Here is a 26,277-nt window from a genome sequence, read left to right on the forward strand (position 1 = left end):
AGGAAACAACTCATTCATTCACTCACACACGCACGCACGCACGCACGCACGCACGCACGCACGCACGCACGCACGCACGCACGCACGCACGCACGCACGCACGCACGCACGCACGCACACACGCACACACACACACACACACACACACACACACACACACACACACACACACACACACATACACTTTGGGCAATTTAGTTTATTCAATTCACCTGTACCGTCTTTGGACTGTGTGGGAAACCGGAGAACCCGGAGGAAACCCACGGCAACACCGGGAGAACATGCAAACTCCACACAGAAATGCCAACTGGCCCATCTGGGACTTAAACGAGCAACTTTCTTGTTGTGAGGCGACAGTGCTAATCACTGAGCCATGGTGCAGCCTGATATTTATATATAATACATACATAAAAATCTAGTTACTGTTACATCACAGATGATTTACCTGTAATGTCCTGCCATTGGACAGAAGCCTGTGGGTGTTGTCTTGGGTGAGAGGCTGACTGTCCTTGACCCAGCTGATTTTAGGAGTGGGACTTCCATCCACCTGACACTCCAGTAACATAGTCTTATTTACCAGAACTGTGACTTCATCAGGCAATTCACCATCGGCTCCCCGAATTGAGGGCGGCACTATCAAAAAACACGAGCAACACTTTCAGTTGTTGCTCTAGTGATGTTTAGCATGTACAAAACAATATACTCACACAACACTCTGACATCATACTGGATTGAGTCTTCACCAGCCTCATTCACAGCCACACATGTGTATCTCCCAGTATCGTCTACCTGGGCTCGGGGAATCTGGAGGACTCGGCCACCTGTGTGAGAAAAATATGAAACAAAATATTTTAAGGTCTTATACACTGATCATTAACATACAGAACACATTTGACAAATTATTTTGCCATGATACTTAATTCAAATGTTTTTATTACCTGGCAGAATGAGTACTTTATCATTAGAGGTCAGCAGGTGTCCGTCTTTGTACCAGGTGAGGACAGGAGGAGGGACGGCATTGGTCTCACAGTACAGGGAGATGGGATTATTAAGAATCACATCCTTCACCTCTCCATTATTACCAGGGCCAGAGTCAGAGTCACCAAAGCCTCGAAAACTAGGGGGAACTGAGACACAGGTAGGATTTTAGGATTATGGACAAAGATAAAGCCTGTAGACAATGGCACAAAATCCACAGATAAAAAAAATGAAAAGGATAATCTCCCAAGACTAAAAAAACTGTCATGATTTACTCATCCTTCACTTGTCTCAAACCTGTTTGAGTTTCTTTTTTCTGTTATTTAGAAAGTTGTTGGAAACCTATAACCATGGACTTGCATAGTATTTGTTTATCTTACCATGGGAGTCAATGTCTACAGGTCTCCTACATATCTACTTTAACAGAAAAAAGAAACTCACAAATGTTTGGAAACACTTAAGGGCCTTTAAAACATGCTGGAAATGAGATGCAGACTAAAAAAAATACATAAAGCAGCCACTAGGGGAAGACTTTGTCAAAGTATTTCTCAATTTGTAGTTTATTTTACCCCTATAACTTTATTGATTTCTTAGTCTAAGTTGCACTTATGTGATTCAAAAAGAAGAAATACAATATTATTCTTTGATGAATAAAAATGTCCAAGGAATTACATTGAAATAAAATTAATTCGACATTAATTAATTTGACATAAAAATCTTCCGTAATGTGTCAGTACTCAATATTTTATCACTTTAATTCACCCTTTCTGAAAAATAAATAAATAAATGGAAATGTACCTCATACAATTTAAAGTAATACATCATTTACATTGGTCCAAACAAAAACTTAATAAGATATTTTCAGAAGTGGACCCTGCGTGTAATCGGTGTGGGCTAGAACCGGCATCACTGGCTCATATGTTTTAGAGTTGGCCAAAATTATCATTGAACTGGGAAAATATTTTTCTAACATTCTCAAAAATAGATCAAAAACCAATAGATCCAGATCCTTGTATAGCAGTTCTAGGCATTTCAGTATAGCTAAAAACAGTACTGAACAAAATATAGTTCAATTTGTCTGTCTACTAGCACGAAGGTTAATATTATTGAACTGGAAACAGAAAGCTACTCCTACAGTACATATCTACATATAATGAGGGATGTAATGAAACATTTGGAACTGGAGAAAATCAGATTCTCCCTAAAAAAGAAAAGACAAATTCTATAAAATCTGGCAACCTTTCATGGATTATTTTAAATACATAATTCTGCAAGACATAGTTAAATTAAAGATGATTAGACTCATTTAGATTAAAACAGAAGATTATTATTATTTTATTTATTTTTATTATTATTATTGTATTTTTATATTTGATTTCTTTTTGTAATTTATTTATTTGTTTAAATTGTTATAATCTATTATCACTATACTTATGTATGGACTGTTTATATATTGCATGTTTTATTGTCAATTATGGTGTGAATGTTTGTTGGACCAAATTTGTAAGTTGTTGTGTTTGAATGTCTAAAAAACAAGAAAGAAAGTTTTAAAAAATTAAATGGAAATGTACACACTGCAGATAAATTCAGATGTCAGTTCCTAACTTTTCCCAATTTTATAGCCTTTTAAATGTTGTTGTAACTCTTAAACTTTGCAACTTTATAGCCTATATGCATCCAGAGACTTCTTAATTTTTCATTTTGAATTTATAAAACCCTGTTCACCTTGTATATTTACATCAAAGTCCTTCTCATCCTCTCCAGCAATGTTGGTGGCTACACAGGTATATCGACCAGTATCGGACACCTGAGTGTGTTTAATCTGAACTATTCGACCATTGGCTGTGATAGTGAGATGACCATCCGCTTTCAGGATCTACAGAAAGAAAGAACCACATTGGAGTGAAAACTCAAAAATGCTCATAGGAGAAAATATTTAGAGTTTTGTGCATTTCTCACCTGACCATCCTTGTACCACACTAGTGTCGGTGTTGGGATAGCTTGAGCTTCACACTCCAGCGTAAGGGTGTTGTTAACTTTGATTTTCACCTCTTTGGGGGCAAGACTTTCTCCTGGGATGTCATTTTTATTGATAACTGGAGGAACTGCAAGTTTCAGAAGGAAAAAAAATGTTAGATTCCTCTACATCAAAAGGTGGCGATATAGCTCAGTTCTAACACTCACCGAAAACTTTGACCTCATAGTTCTTCAGTGTCTCCCCAGCTTCATTAGTCGCCACACATGTATATCTCCCAGCATCCTCTTCCTTAGCATTCAAGATCTGTAAAGTGCGACCACCTGTCACAAGATACACCAATAAGCTAGCAGTGTTAAACATAATCCATATAAATAAAAAAGCGACTTGAAGCAGCAATGAGAAAAAAATAAAATAAACATTCCAAAAAAACAATGCATATAGCTTTACATCTTTCATTTACACCAAGAGGAAGTCTGAGGTCTGACCTGGAAGCACCCTGACGTTTCGGCTGGATTCAAAGGGTGTGCCATCTTTAAGCCAGGTGATGATGGCAGGTGGGTATGACTGAGCTTCACAAACTAGAGAGGTAGGACTGTTCAGTGTCACAGTAACCTCTTCAGCTGAACCTTCTGGACCAGAACCAGCGATAGTGGGAGAAACTGGACACAGAAACATAAATAAGTACACACACACACACCCACACCCACACCCACACCCACACCCACACACACACACACACACACACACACACCAAACTACTAAAGGACAGATTTTAAAAAGGCACCTCATCTGCTTAGACAGAACTGTGTGTAGAACTGTGTCCACTGTCATATTGGAGTGATATGACGTTAAATAGTATCCAAATGCCAGCAATTTTTAGACTCACTGCAACATGACGTAGGAGTATGGTTTTCCCCACCCACCTAATTAATTTACAGGCATGTATTAACATGTCTCTGTAGTAACACGTATAAACATGTCTACAGAACAGGATTAGCAAAGAAACTGAGATTTAAAGATCTGTTCCAACTCTCTGTGATCAGCTGCACCTTAAGAATGAGCTGCAGAAGCTTTAAAACAGTGCATGTTTGTAATAAAGCAAAGACACAGAAGTTATCCGAGGACGCTGCAGGTAGACGTGTAAAAATAGTCTAAAGTTAAACGTGAGTGTGTACTGCAAACTTTGTAATGGCATTTGTTTGAGACTCATCATTGCAGAAAACGATGCATTGTTTGATTGAATGAACTCCGCCACAAATATATCAAATAAACTTACTGTACTTGCTATATTTGACTCATCTTATAGGTATTTTGAGCTGAAACTTTGAAAACATACACTGGAGACACCAAAGATGTATCTTACAGCTTGTAAAAGGGGTAAAATAGGAGCCCTATAATTCCAAAAACATACCTAAAACATTGAGGTTGAAGTGTCTGCTCCTGTCTCCAGCGCTGTTAGATGCCAGACAGCTATACCTGCCTGTGTCGGCCACTTGTGATGCACTGATCTGCAGGAAGCGTCCGTTTGACATCACCTGAAGCCTTGTGTCACTAGCCAATGGCTGGCCGTCCTTCAACCATGTGATCTCCGGCACTGGATTACCTAGGCATCACAAGCAACTGGTTAACCAAAGATATGAGATCAACACCAGATAAGGGATAAACAAGTAATCTTGTGGTTCGTGTCACTTACCAGTGACCTCACAGGCCAAAATGGCATTCTGTCTCTCTTTCACTTTCACATCCTCTACTGTGCCCTCGTTCACAATGCTGGGTGGCACTGAGGTAGACATAATGAAGGTGAAATTAAATAAGTTTACTAAACTTTCCATACAACAATCTGTGCATAACACTTGTGCTCCTGACAAATGGAAGCTCCTCCAAACTATGCTAACCTCCAGTGTTGGTTTAATGCGAGTAATAGTATTACTTTCCTAAGTAACGAGTAAAGTAATGTACTACTTTTAAAAATGAAGTAATGCTATTTGATTTACTTTTAAAAAAAATGTAAAGTGTGTTATTTTTAGTTCAATTAATTGGCTTATAAAAAATAAAGAGCTGAATTAAAATGAACTTAAAGAATCCCACACTCAGTAAGGGAATGCAGGGACAGACAGAAATCAAGATGGCAGAGAGGCATTTCTGCAATCAAAGTTTTGTCATTATTATGAATGGATCAAAGAAAGGGTAAAGGGGATTACAGATTTTACAACTAGTAAACACATTGCTTTACACTTTCTTTAATCTGTTTATATGGCATATAGCTTGAGTCTCAGGAAGTTCTGAGAAGATAACATTATCCTAAATTTTTAATGTGTTTTTTAAGTTAAATTAAGGTGTACGCTACATGGTTCTTTGTTAATTGCAGAGCTCCTTTATTTAAAAAAAAATAAAGAAAAAATTCAGCAAGTTATGAAACAGTTAAAGCCTCGGCCAGGTCAGGAAAAAGTAACACAAATATAACACAAGTTTGTAATTGTCGATTAAATTTCCTATAATATAATTGGAGAATAAGAACATATATTACTTCAGTAAGGTTTAACCCCAATGTACCTGATCTTTGCTTTAAATGCAATAAAATATATATTTTTTCACCCTGTGTGTGTCTAAGGAGGTGCAAAAACTAAGAGTGGAGGTGACAAAGTATGTCTCTCAATTCACTTTTTCTACAATTCTTTTCTGTCCTGGATTGTGTATATTGAATATGTATGAAGACCGCTGTTCTTTTTCCACTCAGGAAAATTGGTTGATTTTTTTAAATACAAGCAAGATGTTCTATTGCGTTGGGTATAAATGTTGGTTAACCCCTTCACTGGAAACACATCCTTAAAAAGCTCACATCTGTTATAAGAAAGAAACTTATCTGGATTTTTTGATATCTGGGAGGTGTTTTTTAACTTGATAACTCAAAAATGTAATTATCGGAGAAGCTTCAGAAGTGTGAGGTCATGGAATGTCAATGTGTGTAAGAGGATAGCTGCTTATGTAAACAACCTCATATTCAAAACTGTCGCTTATACAGTGTTGTGTTACCTAAAACATATAGATCAAAGTTCTTCCTCTCCTCTCCAGCAGAGTTGGACACAATGCAGGTATATCTGCCAGCATCCTTGCTAGCAGCATGCATCAAACGCAGGCCTCGTCCACCTAAGATGATTACAGACACACATCAGACTCATCTGCTGCCATAGTGGCGGATAACATAATGATTCCTGCACACTGAGTTAAAAGGACAGGCCTTGTACATTATACTTTTCTCAGGGAATTACTTTTTATCAGCTATAAATCAAGAGCCTGAGATTTGCTCCAAGGAGAGATGCATCTGCAAAATGAATAACGAGTTTCCCTTTGTCTCAGGCTTCATAAATGTCCCTACTGTCTGCTAAGAAACGAGAGACCTCAAGTGAGCAGCTGTTCAAACAGAGCTGAACCCGCCAACACAAGACAAAAGTCCAATTTTCACTCTTTTAACGAGTAATTACCACTCCACAGGAGGGTGCTAAGATGATCACCTGAACAAATATATCCTTTTTTTCTCTGCTCTGGTGTCCTTTTCTCTTATAATAAAAAAATGAGTTTGTGGCCAGCCAGAAATTATAAAATGCATCTGTGGAACTTCTTTGCTATGTAAGGGATAAAGCACATAAAGGTGGTTATCGCAGAATAAAGACGGACAGGTTTATCAGCAGCTCGATGCGAAGGAGATTTAGGTAGCCACATAATCTAAACAAATGGAACACAACATTGTTCTAAGCTGTAAAAGTTTACTTCTTTAATTAAGGGCAAGGCTGACAGAAAAGAAACCGGCTGAATGGAGCTAATGGTGCATACACTAACCTACATATCATTCAGTCATAAGATGGGGCCAAACAGTCAAAAACATATACAAGCTTGTGCAAAAGTTTTAGGCCAATATTAAATCTCTTGTTTTACTGATGGTATAATGGACACATGTGACCCTTTACCACGAACACCATTAATTGTTTTGTAATTTTTTTAAAATTGAGATTGTGAATGTTGAAAAGTACAAATAGGTTTTAATTCATGATGCCATTCGTTCTGGAAAGGACGTCAGTGGTCATAGTTTTCATTTTCAGCATAATAATGATCCGCTAAATGCAATTAAATCCTATTTGAAGAAAACAAAACTGCTGATGAAACAGTCATGAAATGGCCTCCACAGGGTCCAGACCTGAATATTATATAGACTGCATAAGATCACCTGTACAGAAAAATAAATATATGAAACTTTAAACCTAAAGAAGAACTCTGTAAAGAGCTAAAAGGGATGCCAGATTAAACAGACTTTTGCATGAAATGTTGTTCTGTTGTTGTTTTTTAGATATATTTCATATATTTTCATTTTGATTTTAATAAAGAGACTTTATATATTGTGCAAAAGTTTAAGGCTAACAAAGCTGGTATAGTGCTAAGGACATCTGCACAGTATTGGATATACAGTAAATGTGAATCACATGGTGTAAACCTGTTCACGGAAGTTGTGAAGTACCCAGATGAGCCTGTGATATTCAAAGGTTGTTATCTTGGAATAACATACATTGGTATGTTGAGACTGACCAACCAGAATCAAGTATTCAAGATAGCCGTTTAATAAACATGTAATAAAATTAAAAATACTACTCATCCTCAGTGAAAATGTGATCAATAATGTGTCTGTCTAACATATGCTGGTCCCAATTTCTCTCCATTTCCATGTCTTTGTGTGGCATACCAGTGGACAGTCTGAGACACAGCTCAGCGCAGTTTCCTTTACAATGTGGTTGGTTTTATGCAGGTGACCTCCGGTGGTTTATGATGTCTGAGGTTACAGTGATGGATGTACCTCATACTTTCTCCTGGTGGAGGATCAGTCTCTGTTTACACTGGAAGCCCTTAATGGAGAGTCTTTGCATGTTCAAATACGAGAACATCTGTCTGGCTGTTTTTCCTTTCAGTCGCCCACTGATCTGTGACGTTTGGCTGCTTACTTGAGCTATCTCGTTGCACCTATTTGAGTTATTACACCTGGTTAACCTAATCCTTTAAAGGGCGCTGGGCTCTTTACCTTGATTCAGTGGTGTAGACATTTTGGAGCAAGACAAATGCATTCATTAGGGAAGGAGCTGATACCTGAAATGACCCGAACAGAGCTAGATGTGCTGATCGGCTGGCCGTCTTTGAGCCACGCGATAGCAGGTGGGGGCATCCCAGAAGCTTCACAAGTGAGAACGACTGGATTCTTCACAACAACACTTATGTTCTCAGGCATATGCGTCTGGCCAATGATGGTGGGAGGAACTATAAACAAATGAATTTATTATATTATATATTTATAACAAAAAATATATACATACATATTGAATGAAAAAAAACATATAAACAACACTGAGAAAAGGATTTATGTTTGCAAGACTCATGGAGAGGTAAAATTCAAGGTAACTTGCACTGTAAAAAGCAGTTAAGTTACTTTACTTTATAAAAGTTTGTACACTTGCTGCCTAAAAAGCAACAAGTTGATTTTACTTTTTTAAAATATCAGCAAACCCATTGACTTTTATAATTATGTACATAGTTTGTTTACTTAATAATTATAAGACAACAGGTGCGTCCCAAATCACACACCTATGCAATATTCTATGCCATTTTGTAGTATAAATAGTGTAAGTAGTGCTTTCACACTAAAAACTCTAAAAAGAATAAGTGCACTTTAAATACCCAGATGATGCACTTATTCAACTTAATAATAAGTGTGGAATGTTGGACACTCTACGCACTCAACGGCCGCAGCTTTGATCATGAGGTGGAAGGGGTGGAGCTTTCGGGCACTGATGCTGTATTTCTTCATTTATTTTGTATTGTGAAAGCAAAATTCTCCAACAATAGTGATAATTGCGCCTCCCGATGGTGAGTGCGGTTATACTCATGGCAGGTATTATTTGGTAGTTTGGTCATTTATTTTGCTAATATGGCAATGTTTGGGAAACGTTAGTAAAGTTAGTCCCCATTTGGGATGGCACTACATTCATATACTATACTGTTGAGTTTGTAAGTGTCAAAATACATAGTGCATAAGTATATGGTGTATAGTGTCTCACTTGGGATGCGGTTTACAAGTTTACTCTCTTTTTTTTTAAAGTAATTTTGTTCTTCAAAATATACCTTGACTGGATACCTTCAATAAGGTTAGTTTTGCCTACTTTCACTATGCACACTGAGTAGTTCAGCATTTTTAGACAAAGTAAAATAAACTACTTTAAGTAAAAAAACACTATTTTAAGTTGGAACACTTAAGTAGTGATAAAATATGAGACTGTGCCAGGAAAATGGGAAAACTAGTCACCCTGCTGCTTTGCAATTCCAGAAATAAACTTTTTTCTTACCATGAACATTGACATCATATTTCCGGTCAGCCTGTCCTGCCACATTGATGGCGATACAGGTGTATCGTCCAGTGTCGGCTACTTGAGCTTCCAGGATGCGTAAAAGTCTGCCTTCATTAAGTATTTGAGCCTTGCGGCCTGTGCTCAGAGGTCTACCATCCTTCATCCATGAAACGGCAGGTCTGGGCACCCCGTCTGCTTCACACCGCAGAGTAATATCACCACCTCTAGTCACTGTCTCTTCATCCTGAGCCGAGGAGCTGATGGAGGGGCGAACTGTATGGAGTGAAGAAAGGTATGTTTTTAAGACTGACGAATATGCTTAAAAATATTATCACACATTCCATCACAGTATTCCTTCCATACCCTTAATGAGAAAGGAAATGCTTTCCACGTGTCTGATTGACTTTAAAAATGGTTCAAAGTTTTATTTTGTTTATAGTACAGTGTTCCCCTGCTATAACGCAGTTCACCTTGGTGTCATTTGACAGTTTCTGACTTCAGTGTTGTGATGAAATCAACAGAGACACTGATGTATTTCAATATACTCTCTATTTACTATTGTTGAGTCATGGTCTGAGAAGAGTATGTTAATGTACTTCTCCTCCACTTTATCTCCTCAACATTGCTTTTATGTTTAGCTGGTTTTGGGAGATAGGTATTTCACTTATGTCTGACAATGCTTTGCGCAGGGTATAAGAAGGAAAGGTAAGGAGAAAAGTAAGACAGTGTCTTTTTTCACTGTCTTTGTTACACATCGGTTCATACTGTATGTTACAGCTAAGTTTCTTTATACACCATGTAAGTTTATTTTATTCTACTTAACTCTTTCTCTTTATCAATGATGATAACAACTTTAAATTACAATGGAGTCAGATAAATAATTGATTTAAACACGCCATCCTTCAACTGCTTTCTGTTTTCAAGTATTGGTTCAAAATAGCAGCTTAAGCTTTAAGCCTTACATCCCCAACAAACCCTACAATGTCAACGAAACGTTCTGCACCATCAAAGGCACTATTTAAGGCACCTGCGGTAGCACCCACTATGCTAACCATCGCATAAAAAGTTGGACTTCTGAACATGCTAAAGGAACGTAAAAGTTACGCAGTTGTAGGGCCCCCCTACAGAATAAACTAATCTTCTCAAACAAATGTTTGAACCTGAAAACAGGTTTTGATCTTAGGCTTCATTCTACAATACTGGACTCATTTTTCTCTAAAGGTTTGAACTTTGGGAGTGTTTAAACAAGAGAGAAAAGTGTGGAAAGGTTAATGTCTGTCTGAGAAAAGTGTATACAGTGTGTAGTGAGGGGCTTTACAGCCTTAAAACATCTATAGTAACTGTAAAAAATAAAGTGGACCACTTCTTGGATTTGGCCTATTGTGGGTTATTTTTATAACTTAACTCCCCCGAGTAACGAGGGACCACTGTATAGTATTTCTATTTATAGTAAAGGTTAGTATTTATTTCTTGGCATTTGAGACATATACCAGTCTCAATGCAAAGACAGCTTGATGATTTATTTAATAATCATTTTAATTATAATATGTTCTGTAGATTTATTTGGTTTGATACTGTCTTTGTGGGGAACAATGTAACTGTTTTATGTTCAGTCCACTTAAATTTGTGATAACTAATAAGTTAAAGTAATTCCTTCATGTTGACCCAACACAAATTGATTGTGTGAAACCCAGCATTTTTTACAGTGTGTCATAAAAAAGTGGTGCTGTCAATTCTTCGTCCATTGTTTCAGGATTTAATACAAATGTTTACTGTAATTAATTTAGTTTGTTTTTAAAACACTGCATTTTAGTATTCACGTAATGTTTTGACCTGCTTTGAGTTAAAGCAATCTTATTTGGCAGTTTGTCAGGAATATTTGAGTTTTTGAGTGTTTGGTAAAAGCCTTTATTCAATTAAAATGTAAAAAAAAAAGTGTAGGAAAAAAAACTGCTGTTTATTTACTGAGAAATGTAGAACATGCAGACTACATATGTTTGAAGTTACATGATAATTAATTCAGTTGATTTAACACAGTCATTTAGATCCCTTAAGATATAATGTGAGAGAAAACGTTGTACCGTAGACTTGCAGATTGTACTCTTTTATCGCGCTGCCAGCTGCACTCGAGGCCAGACAGGTGTAAGAGGAAGCATCTGCTTTCTCAGCACTAGAAATCTGCAGCTGACGTCCACCAGAGAGAACACGCACGCGAGAGTCTCCTTTCAGCTCTGAGCCTGAAACACACGCATAATTTAAACCGTAAAAATAGATTTATTTGAATACCCTAAGCATCATACAGTAATTATGTGACTTATAATAAGTGTATCAGGTTAAAGATAATAATAAAAGTGAGGAGGATGATGTTTCCCCCACCATCTTTCTTCCAGGTGAGACTGGGAGGAGGAATCCCACTGGACTCGCACACAATTGTGATCAGACCCCCCTCAATCACAGTGAGAGAAGACACTTCATCTGACCCACGGATGCTGGGAGGAACTGGGGGGGAAACAAACAAACAGTCAAACAAACAAACAGTCAAACTAACAAACAGAGGAAGAAACACATTACTCAGGGTTTCAGCAGGTTTCAGCAAGTCAAATGTAAGACTTTTTAAGACCTTTTCAAGACAATTAGGAATAAAATTTCAGACTTATAATGTGATAAACGCTGAGGATTTTTATAATGGCCTAGTTGGGGCAGTGGAAAAGATTTTTACTTGCCTTATCAAAAAATCATATTTTAGTTATTTCTTAGACACATATTCTAAATAATGAAAACAAAACAAACAAGCTCTAGTTGTATACACACACTGTTTCTTCACTTTACTTTACTTTACTGAAACAATCGTTTGATAAGTAATGAAAACTATAATAAACTAAATGTATTCACAACAGTCTGTACAGGTCAGTGTCCTCACCAGGTAGCTATAAACCCAACTTTTATTATTGTACAGAATTTAATTAAGCCATATTCGTAAACAGAGGTTTTGAATAAAATTTAAGTTTACTGAATAATATTTAAAGTTTCAATAATATGTATAGTTGGTGACTGGATGAATGTTCGACTGATTAAGTAGCTTTATATGGACATACTATAGGAAAATGAAGACCTGTTTAAAATGATTTAAGACCTACAATACAGAATTTCAGTGATTTTAAGACTTTTTAAGGCCTACATTTTTGTTTTTAAATTTAAATGTAAGACTTTTTAAGACCCTGCTAACACCCCGTTACTTGATATGCATATGGCACTTACCCCAGACATTTAGGTTATAGTGCTTCTCTGTTTTTCCTGCCACATTGGTGGCTTCACATGTATACCTGCCTGTGTCTTGAACCTGAGCACTGATTATCTAGAAAAAAGAAACACAAACCACTTATGAAATCATTACAATCTTAAGTTTTTTTTAATTTAGAGACCCAACAAAGAGAAGAGGCACTGTTTATTTTAGCACAGGATGAAGAAACTCATTTTATTTAACAAATATTGCAAATTCAAACACTACCAACGATATTTCTAAATCCACACTGACTAGTGCTGTGTGGGTGGTTGTTCGGTTGTTGTTTATTGGCTTGTAAAGGCAGCTTACAAGCTGATGGCTGATGTACTGTAATATACTGTACCTTCAGAAAGCTGCCATCCTCTGACACACTCAGTCCTGGTTTTCTATAGAGCGGCCGGCCGTCTTTCCGCCAGCTTAGTGCTGGTGGAGGGATGGCATCACTCTGACAATGCAGCTGCACCGACTGACCCATCAGAACTGTATTGTTCACCTCTTCACCCATGATATTCGGTGGCACTAAAGGACACAGACATGTTTAAAAGATATGAGATTTTTGTAAGCATTCTTTTATGCCCCCCAAAGCAGAATTAATCTGAATAATTATTACCATTCAAAATGTATTTTTTTCTGTATTTTAATTTATTCTAATATGCAATTTAGTCCTATGGTGGTTGAATATGCTGAATTTTCAGTAGCCATTATTGTCTTCAGTTTCATATAATTCTACAGATTAAAAAAAAAATCTGGTTTGATGATTCAATCAATAATAATAATAATAATAATAATAATAATAATAATAATAAATTTTCCTTTGGCTTAATCCCTTATTTATCAGGGGCCACAAAAACCAACTATTCAACCGCAACCCGGTACTGGCAAACACCCATACACCCACACATATTCACACACACACACACACACACACACACACACACACACACACACACACACACACACACACACACACACACACACACACACACACACACACACACACAATTTTTTTTTTTTACCTAATTCACCTATAGCGCATTTCTTTGGACTGTGGGGGAAAACGAAGAATCTAGAGAAAACCCACACCAACACGTAGAGAACATGCAAACTCCACACAGAAATGCCAACTGGCCCAAACGGGACTCGAACCAGCGACCTTCTTGCTGTGAGGTGACAGTGCTAACCAGTGAGCCACCGTGCGCCCCAAATCTCAGAGCTATAAGAATAATAATAATAATAATAATAATAACAACATTAATAATAAATATAGATATAATTATTGTTATTATTGTTATTATCATTATCACTTTTGAAAAGAGTTCAGATTTTTTTGCTGTAAATTATGAGTGTTTTTTTTTTAAATGGAAAGTTCAACAGAACAGCATTTATTTAAAAAAAAAAACTTTTACATGTATTTACTGTTACATTTGGCCAATTTAACATATCTTTGGTTAATAAACAATTTATTTCCTTATTTTTTGTATATTAATTTCCAGGCTTTTAAATGGTAAAGCAAACACAAATCTTTTACATCAACAACTGGATATTGTGAAATACACAAATGTTAACCAAGATTTGACTGGGTTTAGAGTGCGAGTGCTTTCTTAGCTCACCGTACACACGTAGCTCATATTCTCTGTGCTGTTCTCCACCTGCATTCACAGCCACACAGGTGTAATGGCCAGCATCACTGACCTGTGTGCTTATGAAAGACAACACTCTGCCACCTGACAGCACCTAGTAAGACAGAAATTTAAAGACTTTTCATCACTAGTCCAAACAAACATGGATACATAATTTAAGAATGAGAACACTCAAATTTTCCTTCCCACACACACACACACACACACACACACACACACACACACACACAAACACACAAACACACACACACAGACCTGGATGCCATCTGAGAAGCTGGAGACAGGACTGCCCTCTTTTAGCCAAGTGAGGCTGGGCACAGGAACTCCAGAGGCTTCACACTCTAACCTGACTGGATCATTCACCACCACTGTTACCATTCCTCCTTTACTGGAGATAGTGGGAGGAACTAAAACAACAGAATACATCAGATGATTAAAACCAAGAGAGAAGTTACAACTGAATTGTTTTGGTGAGAGACACACACACTCACCATACACCTGTAGACTGTATGTGAGCTCAGTGCTGCCGGCCACATTGATGGCCACACACTTGTAGAATCCCGCATCTGACACCTGCGCACGGTCGATCTCCAGTACATGACCTCTGCTCAGAATATTAACCCCTGCAGCACTTGTTAATGGGCGTCCATCTTTATACCACGTCACAGCTACAGCAGAGATAGGCTAATTTTAGAAAAACAGTTTGAACTATACCGCTGCTGTTACTAGCCTGTTCAAGTATAATTTTTAGTATCCTAAAAAGTGGAAATGCAGCATGTCTCACCCGGCAATGGACTTCCTGTTGCTTTACACTTCAGCTGAATTTGAAAACCAGCAAGGATGGTTTCATTGAGCATCTCTCCAGCATACTGAATACTTGGAGGTTCTATAAAACACATGTAGATGTTTACTTACTGAGATTCATATTAGGAGTATAAGCAAATTTCAATATTTTGATGATGAAATAGTGAGTGAAAAATCTATATTTAAATAACAAAAAACACAAAAAGATGTTATATTTCACCTTAGAATGAAGAGAAATTTTGAAAAGTACAAAACTAAAAATGTACATTTCTCAATAAAGGATCAATATAATCTCTTTAATCAAGGTCATAGTCTTTTTAAAGTACACATGAACTCAAAACTAACTATATCGATTTTGTTAGCTCATAACAAGGGCATAACTCGCTCTTGACATTGGTGGGGACGGCTTGGATGGGTGAATCCAACACCCTCCAACACCACCCCAACGCCTTCCTGTTTATATACATTTACCTGTTTATTCTGCATTTAGTCTTCTGGGCATATTTTTCACAGACTATATCAGCCAGCTATAATGTTAGACTGTGCATTAAAGCGGGGAAAGCATGAGCATTAATGGAATTATCATGATGGACTCATTCAGCAGCTGAGTTTATGACTTAGACTTTTCATGGAAAAAAGCTCCTAATGTTCACCTTTAGCTGCCACCATCCTCACTTGTGTGTGTAATACACTTCACACACCTTAAAATTCACACGCAGTTTCGGGGTGCAGCCAATCACAATGTTCATATGTGTTTCGGGGGTGGTATGAATCAAGAAGAGAACATGATTTAACCCTTTCTGCAAGTCTACGTTAATACTGACAGCGTAATTTTTTAAAGTGAATTAAATTATTGGTGAGGACATTTTAATAGTTGGTGGATATTGGCAGGGGTGTAAATTAACAAATTACAAATACTCAACTTACTGTAATTAAGTGTTTTTCTCTGTACTGTATGATGACTGAAATGGCCTTAAACAATAACTAAATTCACTACAGAATGTTACGTTTACACATGCACAGACAAATTATATGTAAACGTATCAACCTTTCTCAGCATAATACTCTCTACTCTATACTCTTGAGTACTTATAAAAAGGGCTACTTTTTACTCTTACTATGAGTAATATTTAGAATAGATACTTTTATTTTACTTGCACTACATTTTTGAGCAAGTAGTGGTACTTTTATCTGAGTATGGTTTTTCAGTACTTTTTCCACCACTGGATATTGGTGGGGACACACCTGTCTACGCACCTGGCTCACACTGCTAGTTTTGTGGGGAACAATTTGTGCATGTCATTAAGAACTTAGTTTGCCCTTGTAGTCTAAAATTAAAAGCTGAATATACACTTCCTTTTTTTTCTCAGTTAAATTCTCATATTACGTCTGTCTGAAGTATTGGGCATAGTTTACATACTCAACCATGCCCCTCCAACTTTGACAGAGCCATGAAAACAAACAGAAATGGTGAGGAGGAAAAGTCTATTAGGTTGTAATAACTCTCCCCAAACCCTTTTCCCGGTCTTTCTGAATGAAATGCCTACTTTATTACATCCAATAAGCTCATTGTAGAAAAAAAACAAGCCGGGCCACAGGTTTTCACATGATAATCCATTTCACTAGGAACTAGAGGCACAATACAAAAACAAAATGGTCGAAGCTTTCAGTTCATGTGGATTTTAAATATAAATATTTGGTAAAATCAACATTTCAGTGCATAAAGATGATGTACAGCTCTTATCACACTTCAGAAATTATGTTATAGTTATCACATATTCAATAAAAACATTGCCTAATCAGATTATAGAGTAAAAGAGTAAATTTTATTTGTCATAAACCTCATACCGTGCACACTTAGGCGAATATGCTGTTGTGCCTCGCCTGCTGCATTAGTTGCCACACATGTATATTTCCCAGCATCCTCCAGCCTGGCCTTCTTTATGTGCAACACCCTGCCTGCGGATTCCAGCTACATGCAGAGAGGAGACAGTATAATGTGGTCACACAAACCCTATCAAACACTTGATTTTCTTTGGAGAGCTCCTGCTTTACGTAAAGTCTGACCTTCAGAAATTCTTGTGTGGTGTCCACAGGACGACCATCTTTGAGCCACGTGATGCTGGGATTTGGGATTCCACTAACCACACACTGGAGGCTGATGGATGTGTGAAGCACCACTGACCTCTCAGCTGGACCAGTAGAGCGTATAGCTGGGGGGACTAAAAAACAAATATTATAGAAATTAACAATGGACGTTGGCCATAAAAACTAACTGAAATGTTTTTATAACTTAGAAGGAGCCTGAAAGTCACCTTATACTTTCCTTTCTGAGAGCAGAAAAAGAAAACATGAAGCAAAACTTGATGAGTAAAGTTTGATGACAAACTTTAATGTTCTTAGCACACTAATAGCATATTTAACATGTTGCTAATATTGTTCTAATATGATTTACCACACTACTAGCATGTTTTAGCAAGCTGCTAGAATGATTTAGCATCTTGCAACAGTTTTGAGGAGACTTTGAGTATGTCACGACTGTCAGCAAACCACCTGAGGGCGCTGTAGTTCGACACAAACTCTGAGAGTGAACTACAGCGCCCAAGAACTACAAATCAATACATACCACGCGCACATACCGGAACTCACTTACACTGATTTGTATTCACAGCTTTTTCTGTTTTACCATTGATTTCCTGGACTATATATTCAGCCATTCGACCACTGTTTGTTAGTTCGTTGTTTGTACATGTTGGTATGTTGTTCCTGATTCCAGTCTTGTATCCTGTCGTAGTTGCTGAATATATAGTCCAGGAAATCAACGGTAAAACAGAGACAGCTGTGAATACAAATCAGTGTAAGTGAGTTCCGGTGTGTGCGAGGGGTTTGTATGGATTTGTAGTTCTTGGGCGCTGTAGTTCACTCTCAGAGTTTGTGTCGAACTACAGCGCCCTCAGGTGGTTAATGACAGTCGTGACAGAGTAAAGGAGTTTTGATGATTTTAACTTTGCCCTGTGCCTTAATAGACTAATCCCTGCATTAATAGTTTAATTCTGTTTTTAACTAATTACATGAACTTATGCTGATGTGTTTGTCCTCATATAACCCCACATGCTTAACCTCATATAACCTTGCTCCATAACAGCTGTGGCTTTGTGTGACTGATAACCGAGAAGTTAAAATCAGAGAACTTGTTATCAGCAAAATGTTACAACTCTTTTCTTTCAGAGTGTGCTCGTTTACAGGAAAAATACAGACGGGAGGGTACAGGCTCACTCTCTTCTGGGCTCTGTTATGTGTGTGTGTGTGTGTGTGTCCATCTAATTCATTAAACTGATTGAACTTATTTAAAGCCTCTGAATGATGTTTTAACCTGGAAGGATTAGGAAAAGTCCAACACGTGTTTTGCCATGTTATTAGAAATTAAAACACTAGCATATTTCATGTTGTTAACATGTTTCTAACATTTTTTAACAGACTGCTAGCACATTTAAAAATGATTTTACTGCTACGTTAGCATATTGTTAGAATAACATGATTTAAAACACTGATAACATCTTCATATGACTAACATGTTTTAGCATGATTTAGCACATTGGGCTAAACTAGCTCTTAAGCTTTGCTAGTGAAATAACAGCTTAAATATTATATAGTGTTTATAAAAATTTTCACCCGCTAAGTGGAAGTATGTTGAAATAAGCTCTTATTCTAAACTCTAATACTGAAATTCTCTATGTAAAAATATTTTTACATGGAGAATTTAATTTTTTTAATCAGCCCAGTCTAAAGGTTTGTGTCAAACCAACATAAACATTAGCAAAAAGCAACGGTTGTATAATAAAGATCTAAAATCAGGATTACCATGTACAGACACTTTGAACTCTCTCTCTTGTTCTCCAGCCTCATTGGTTGCTACACAGTGAAAAAGCGCTGTGTCAGACACCTGAGCACGCGAGATAACCAGTCGACGGCCGTTTGATGTTATCCGCACACCTTCACCATGCTTCACTGGCACACCATCCTTCAGCCACCTTCAGAGAGAGACACACACAGATGAGTGACTATTAATTTTGTATACTGTGTGTAAGAATGTGTACATAAAACAACATGAGTTCTCACGTGATGGTTGGTATAGGTCTGCCTGTAGCGTAGCATTCAAGCTCTAAGATGTTGTTGAGGATGACTGTGGCGTCTGTGGTGTCGCTTGCCCCGTCCACAACAGGAGGTACTGAATACACACAAACAAAAACAACAGTTACAAACTACAGCATCTCCAGAACCGTAAACAATACATGAATCATTCGACTCTTTGAAATCATGCGTGACAAACTCACATAATGAAAACCCAGAGAGACATAATGAATGCCACATGCTTGGGTCACATCATCGGATACTGTCTCTAAAATCGTCCTTTTAATCTTCCTGAATGGTTTGTACATTTCCGTCATTGTTGTTAACCGGTTTATTGGCTCATAAAACACTTTGCTGTTGATTTCCTGTAATCTCATTGCAATGATGCAACACAAATGTGGACTGAATGATTGTGGTGCATGTATAAAAACCATAATGGTGTCCAGATGTTTGAAAGATCATTGCACAGGTTGAGGCTTGACCTTTCTGTACTGTAAAAAAAATCTTGCTGCCTAAATTTATTTTTAGTTGAACCAAAGGAACTTTTATAGTCATCTCAACTTACATCAGACTCAAAATTAAAGTTAGGTACCGAAACCCGGTGGCATTATGGCACCAGTACCTATGTAACTGGTATGGACCAGGAACGCGTCGAACTTGATGAAACATTTGGGAGCGCATGGAATCAACTTAAAGGCATACTGTTTTAAAAGTATTGATTAAGCACCAGTCTCGAAATAACCCCAAATGATACCCAACCCTACTCAAAATATTGTAGAATTTTAAAAAGTTTGTTAAAACCTGATTAACTGTTTAATATTAGCAAAAGCAACAAAAAGAAAATTGTTTTCATGTCTTTTTGTCATACAGTTTTTACAGTGTGCCTCATGCACCCAAAAACACACAAACTCTTGTGAATAGTGAAGAATGCGAAGGGTGAGAAGATATCAGATGGTCTCTCTTGATCTTTAATAGATTACTATTTAAATGAAAATTAGTGTGCACATACCTAAGACACTGACGTCATATTTGATCTCCTTCTCTCCAGCAACGCTGGTAGCCACACAGACATATCGGCCAGCATCAGACTGTAGTGCATTGAGGATTTCAATTTTGCGGCCCTGGTCCAGTACACGCAGACTCTCTCGAACAGCCACCGGTGAACCGTCCTTGAGCCAGGTCAGTGAGGGTGGAGGGTGACCTTCAGCCTCACACTCCAAAATCAGAGATTTATTGAGCACAACTTTCATGTCTGTGAGACCATCCGAACCGGCAGTGATGGAGGGTGGAACTGAATAAAGGATAAATATATGAAGAAGTCAAGGTGTAGAATGAAACCATACTGTACGTAATGATGCAAATAATTACAAATAAATGAATTATTATGAAAGTACTCAATAGGCATGAGACTTTATAAGATTCTGAAGGTATAATAACAGTCAGGCACACTGCTGTTAATGTTGTCAATCTGGCAACCTGCTGTTGTGTGTGTTTCGAACCAGGCGTGCAATACCTAGTTCAACCACTAGGTGTCAAACTTACATATTTCACTTTTAATAACAATTAACAAAAAAAAAAAAACAATAAAACTTGTTAGCCCTCACCATACACATCCAACTCGACAACTTTTTCAGCAGTGCCAGCCACACTGGTGACTCTACATGTGTACTGTCCAGCATCAGACACTTGAGCTCTTAAGATCTTGAGGAACTGCCCTCGGTCCACATATTGGGCTTGTCTGCTAGACAGAATGACCTCTCCATTTTTGTACCATGTGACGGCAGGCAGTGGCACACCACGCACCTCACACTCCAGAGTCACCACGTTACCCAGCAGAACGGTCACCTCAGAAGACACGTTTCCTCCTTTAATACTGGGTGGCACTTAGGGATGCCGAATGAAAAGACAGACAGGACATTTAGCATTTAGAATTTTTTTCTATTCTGTTGATGCAAAAGCAATAATAAGAGCAAAATTACCAAATATACTGAGGTTAAAATCTTTGGACTGCTTTCCTGCTGCGTTGGTAGCGCTGCACTGGTATCGTGCCTGGTCCCCCAAGCGAGCGCTCTTTATCTTCAACTGCTGTCCTCTGTTTAAAACTTCAATGTTGGGGTCACCCAAAAACACTGGCCTAAAACACACAGTGAAAAGCAGACAGATTACACTAATCCTCTAGTGTGGGGGATTCACTGAAGATGAATTGTGTCCACCGATTGTGTGTATTTGCACACATGGTGTAGATTTAGCACCTGGCCAAAAGTAGGCATTAAGCCAATATCTCATTGAAAACACAATTTGCAAGCCACAATTCCCAATCCTCTTTGCTGATCTGCCTATACTGTAAAAAATGCTTGGTTCCACACAATCGTTTTGTGTTTGGACAACATAACTTAATTAAGTTAATTTATTATTTTATAAGTAGAATGAAGATAAAATATTTAAGTTGCCCCAACAAAATCTCAAGAATCGTGTCGTTTCAACTCATTTTAGATAAGTAGTTTGAACAAGAAAAAACAAATATTTTTTGAGCGTAGTAAAGATGTTTGTGCTTGAAATATTGACCAAATATGTAACTACTCTTGACACAGATCAAGATAAATTAGAGCCTTGTTGAACTGAGTTTTGGTACAGACTTAAAAGACAAGTTAAGTTAAGATTTAAATAGCTGCCCAGGCACATTGCAAATACGTCTACCAAAAAAATTAACATTGATTTAAATCAGGGGTGCCCAAACCTTTCCTTATGAAGTGCCAAAAACCAAACTTGATTGAGGGTGGTGGGCCGAAGGTAAATATAGTTGCCATGGGTATTTTCATAATTTTTTTATAATAATATTTAAAAATGACTAGAAAACATTGCTTTATATTGACTAATGCAGTATTTTTTACATTTTATAATAAACTTATTACAGTAAAAACAAAACAATCCCATTTATAAATGAATTTTTGATTTTTGACTTGATTTGCTCGTCGATTTGTTCTGCATAGTCCACTATCTGTCGAGTGACAGTATTTACATTTTTAAAAATCTGATTCATTTAAAACATTTAATTGAAACAATTAATTTCAGTTTGCTTTTTTGTAGCTCAACAATAAAACAAACAAAAAAGGTTACATCAAATTGGAAATGATGATCTCTGTGTTAAAGGCATTTGCCTCAACCCTCTCCATCATTATCACTCTCCTCTCGGATGGGATGGTGGGCCAAATCTAAGGTTACAATGGGCCAACTTTGAACCGCAGGACCTACTTTGGGCATCTCTGATCTAAAAAGACTTCAGGTTTTTGTGAGTTTACCAGTGGATCAGATGCATAAAGAGATCTTAATAAAGATTTACTTACTTTCTGTCTTTGTACCACTGAATTGTGGGAAAGGGATCACCTTTGACCTTACATTCCAGAACGATCTCTTGATTAAGCACGGCAGAGAGGTCACGTGACCCAACTGTCCCAATGATTGTAGGAGGAACTAAACAGAGGAAATACCATATAATGATAATTGCTAATGTCTTTCATCACAATAGCTCAATTCATTTTAAATGAAACAAAATAAAAAAATGTAATTACCCAAAACATCTAAGTAAAAGTCTCTCTCTCTGCTTCCAGCGATATTGATGGCCTTGCAGATGTAGCGTCCAGCATCTTGAACAGCCGCTTTCAGCAGCTTAAGAGTTTTTCCTTTCTGCAGAATCTGCACATCACTGCTAGGAACCACCTGGTTAAATGATACAAGCAGCAATTTCAGAAATTATTTAGAAAAAAAGAATGCATAAGTTTCTTTAAGTTCAGTTTCTTTAACACAGTGAGTTTTACTTCAACCTATTTAAAGAAAGTTCATTAGGATTAAAAACTTTTTAGTTTAAAGTTTCATTAAAAGGCACTATTTATTTATTTATTTATTAATTTGTTTGTTTATTTATTTGACATGGACATTACAATTACACTGGACAACCAAATGCATTTGTTTAAGTGTTTTAGCAGACTTGCTAATTCTCAACACCTGTCCACAGGGGGCTTGACAAAAATAAAATAATAAAGATACATATACACAACATTATAATTCTTTAAATAAAATTGCTGTAAGGCAAAAGAAAAGGCGGCAAGATCAAACAAACTAATAAAAGACTATTTGTGCAAACACTGCTGTTTTATTTTTTACCACTTTTTAAGAACACTACTAAAAATATTTATATTACTTTCTTATCTTAGACTAACAGGTAAATCATTTCACAATTTGGCTCCCTTAACAGAGAAAACAGATTGACCAAAAGAGGTCTTACACTTTGGCACTAGACCAGAGATGTCCAAACTTGGTCCTGGAGGGACGCTGTCTAGCAAACTTTGGTTCCAACCCCAATTAAACACACCTGAACCCGCTAATCAAGCTCTTTCTAGGTATGCTAGAAACCTCCAGGCAGGCGTGTTAAAGAAGGTTGGAGCTAAACTATGCAGGACTGAGTTTGGACACCCCTGCACTAGACAGTTACCATTAGCAGATGCTCATGTGACTCTGTGAGAGGTCTGATGCCTACTGATTAGATCTGAAAACAGCATTGGAACATAACTATTTAAACATTTAAAAACCAATTTAAGATAATAAAATTAAGTAAAACTTAAATCAAAACTAAAAAGCGTATGTTTACATAAAACATCACAATGATGCCATCGCATAGGCTTTAAGTCAGGGGTCAGCAAACTCGGTCCTGGAGGGCCAGTGTCCTGCACAGTTTAGCTCCAACACTAATTAAACACACCTGAACAAGCTAATCAGTGTCTTCAAGATCATCAGAATATAAGCAGGTGTGTTTAATTAGAGTTGGAGCTAAACTGTGCAGGACACCGGCCCTCTAGGACCGAGTTTGCCCACCCCTGCTTTAAGTCCATAATTTTAACTACTTGTTTATATATCAAGCCAATAGGCTTCAATGCTTGTGACTATGATGTAATGCAATATGTCAAGTGAGAGAATATCATTGTGTGGATGTATAATTTTGCAGTTTGAGATGTTAAAAATCTTCTAATAAACTGAAAACAGTTTAGACTAGGCTTAACCTTCTTGCTTACATTTTAACATGACTATTAAACTTAAACCCATAGCTAAAGCCATTTCACATTGTTATCATGATGTCGTTTGCAAGTAGAAATCCTAGAAATGTCTGCCAAAATGCCTCTGAATCAGCAGCCTCCACTCTCCCTGCAGTGTGATTAGAGATTTCCTAATTGTTGACTTCATTCTGAAATGTATTCTCGTAAAGGAACATTTATGAGAAGCACTGGGGCTTTTATGGCCTGTTCTTGGAGCTCAAACCTGGTGATCGGAGGGAACTTATTTGTGATTGGCCTCGTAGAAGGAAATGCCACTTTTATTTCTCATTAGGCTTATCCTAACTTGTTTATGCACATTTAACAATGTAGAAATGGCATAAGCAATGGGGTTTAACTTCCTAACTAATGTGAGGTATTTCAACACAGGATATTCAGTAGGAAATGATGTAGCACTGCCTAGAATTTGTCTATAGGGAAGTAACTGGATTGGAACATTATTATGATTATTTGCATTTTTAAAAACATGCATAGGTTATAATACACACTCAAACACACATATGGGCATTTAAAAACAAAGCAAACGAGTCAACTGTCATTGCTAATGGTACACTTTGGCAATATCATGAATATACTGTACTTTAAAAAATAACTTAGCAACTAAAAACAGAACAGACCTCAACTCCATCTTTGTACCAGGTTATGACAGGTACAGGTGTGCCTGTGACATCACACACTAGGTTGGTCGGTTGGTTTATCACAACAGAAACATTGGAGAGCAGGCCATTGTCCCGAATATCAGGTGGAACTGGATGAAGGTGAAGGAGAAGACAGAGGAAAAGGTTAAATGTGCTGAAAGAGAAATAAATGTGAGAAATGTTTTAAACCGTTGCACTAACCATTGACCTTAAGCTGGTATTTCTTCTCTGTTGTACCAGCATCATTGACAGCCATGCAGGTGTACTCGCCATTATCCAGAGGAGACACTGAGGCCAGAATGAGAAGAGTGCCATCCTCTAAAATGGACACGCCTGGCTCATTCCCTGTTAACTCCTGGCCATTCCTGAACCACTTTATTACTGGCTCAGGAGTACCTGCAACAGATTGAACAGTGGAATTGAGTAACAGTTTAAGTATAATTCGATTATATTATATTTAGTAAAACTGTGAGCATCGGAACCAAAGTATCCCAGACTCAATGCATCAAATGCTCAGATGCAAAAGGTACACTTTTCCAATGTACTATATGTGGGATTGCCAAAAAGTACAGGAATTTTGGAAAGAGGTGGCTATGTTCATTTTTGAAATGTTATTAATAAAACTGCCCATGAAACTAGAAATGTTTATTTTGGGAATTACTTGTGAAAATATTGACTGCCACAGCAGCACTTGAAAGCTTATGGATATAAGTATACTCCAAGCAAAGTGTCTAATATCTTTGTACTGGAGAAAAATGGAAAGGCCATCTATTGTACAAGGGATCAATAATATGTCCTTCTCTTTAGCTTTGGAAAACATTTCATACATTCTAAAAGACAAACTTACTGTTTTTGAGAAAATGTGGACACCCTTAATTTATCTTATTTCAAATTCAAATTTCAGCAATTTATTAAATGAAACAGGAAAATACTTAATAAATTGACATTGACTTAGCCTATCCACTCATTCACCCTATTTCCAAAGTTTTATTTAAACAAACCATTGTCATATTGATGATTAGGTGCATACCTTCCATAGACGATTTATATTTTCAACAGTTTCTTCCTAATGTTTTTTCTAGAATTTGCTACTAATTTAAACAACCTGTGCCCTCTCACACTTGTTTCTTTTTTATTTCTTTTCTATCCTTTTTTTGCTTTGTATGTTTTTTTTATCTATTTATTTATTATTATAGTTGTTTTTTTCCTCTAAATTGAAAACAAATACGTAAATATGATTGTGATGTTATATTGTCATATTTTTATTACATCTCAATAAAAAGATAGTTAAATAAAAAAAATATGAGCATCGTAAAAATTTTTAATAATGACAGTGT

General features: G+C 37.1%; 1 protein-coding gene across 2 annotated transcripts in view; it reads right to left on the reverse strand.

The window, feature by feature from the left end:
- The window catches only part of hmcn1 (hemicentin 1), a 139,506-nt gene that overhangs the window by 34,154 nt on the left and 79,075 nt on the right, over window positions 1–26,277 (reverse strand). For both annotated transcript variants that reach the window (XM_087297224.1, NM_001190304.3), the window contains 31 exon segments: window positions 25,142–25,336; window positions 24,920–25,050; window positions 22,767–22,914; window positions 22,542–22,668; window positions 21,177–21,331; window positions 20,802–21,080; window positions 20,207–20,488; window positions 19,186–19,294; window positions 18,928–19,097; window positions 17,134–17,288; window positions 16,915–17,038; window positions 15,047–15,148; window positions 14,754–14,930; window positions 14,518–14,669; window positions 14,233–14,356; window positions 12,966–13,141; window positions 12,598–12,694; window positions 11,716–11,838; window positions 11,421–11,576; window positions 9,337–9,612; window positions 8,087–8,254; window positions 5,990–6,103; window positions 4,650–4,736; window positions 4,368–4,559; window positions 3,442–3,615; window positions 3,163–3,276; window positions 2,938–3,083; window positions 2,704–2,854; window positions 939–1,127; window positions 708–821; window positions 446–633 (listed from right to left, as the gene is read on the reverse strand). In XM_087297224.1, coding sequence (XP_087153350.1) covers window positions 446–633; window positions 708–821; window positions 939–1,127; window positions 2,704–2,854; window positions 2,938–3,083; window positions 3,163–3,276; window positions 3,442–3,615; window positions 4,368–4,559; window positions 4,650–4,736; window positions 5,990–6,103; window positions 8,087–8,254; window positions 9,337–9,612; window positions 11,421–11,576; window positions 11,716–11,838; window positions 12,598–12,694; window positions 12,966–13,141; window positions 14,233–14,356; window positions 14,518–14,669; window positions 14,754–14,930; window positions 15,047–15,148; window positions 16,915–17,038; window positions 17,134–17,288; window positions 18,928–19,097; window positions 19,186–19,294; window positions 20,207–20,488; window positions 20,802–21,080; window positions 21,177–21,331; window positions 22,542–22,668; window positions 22,767–22,914; window positions 24,920–25,050; window positions 25,142–25,336 — 4,895 coding nt within the window.

The sequence above is a fragment of the Danio rerio genome, chromosome 20 (genome assembly GCF_052040795.2).
Source record: "Danio rerio strain M-AB ecotype USA chromosome 20, GRCz13ab, whole genome shotgun sequence".
NCBI classification, from domain to species: domain Eukaryota; kingdom Metazoa; phylum Chordata; class Actinopteri; order Cypriniformes; family Danionidae; genus Danio; species Danio rerio.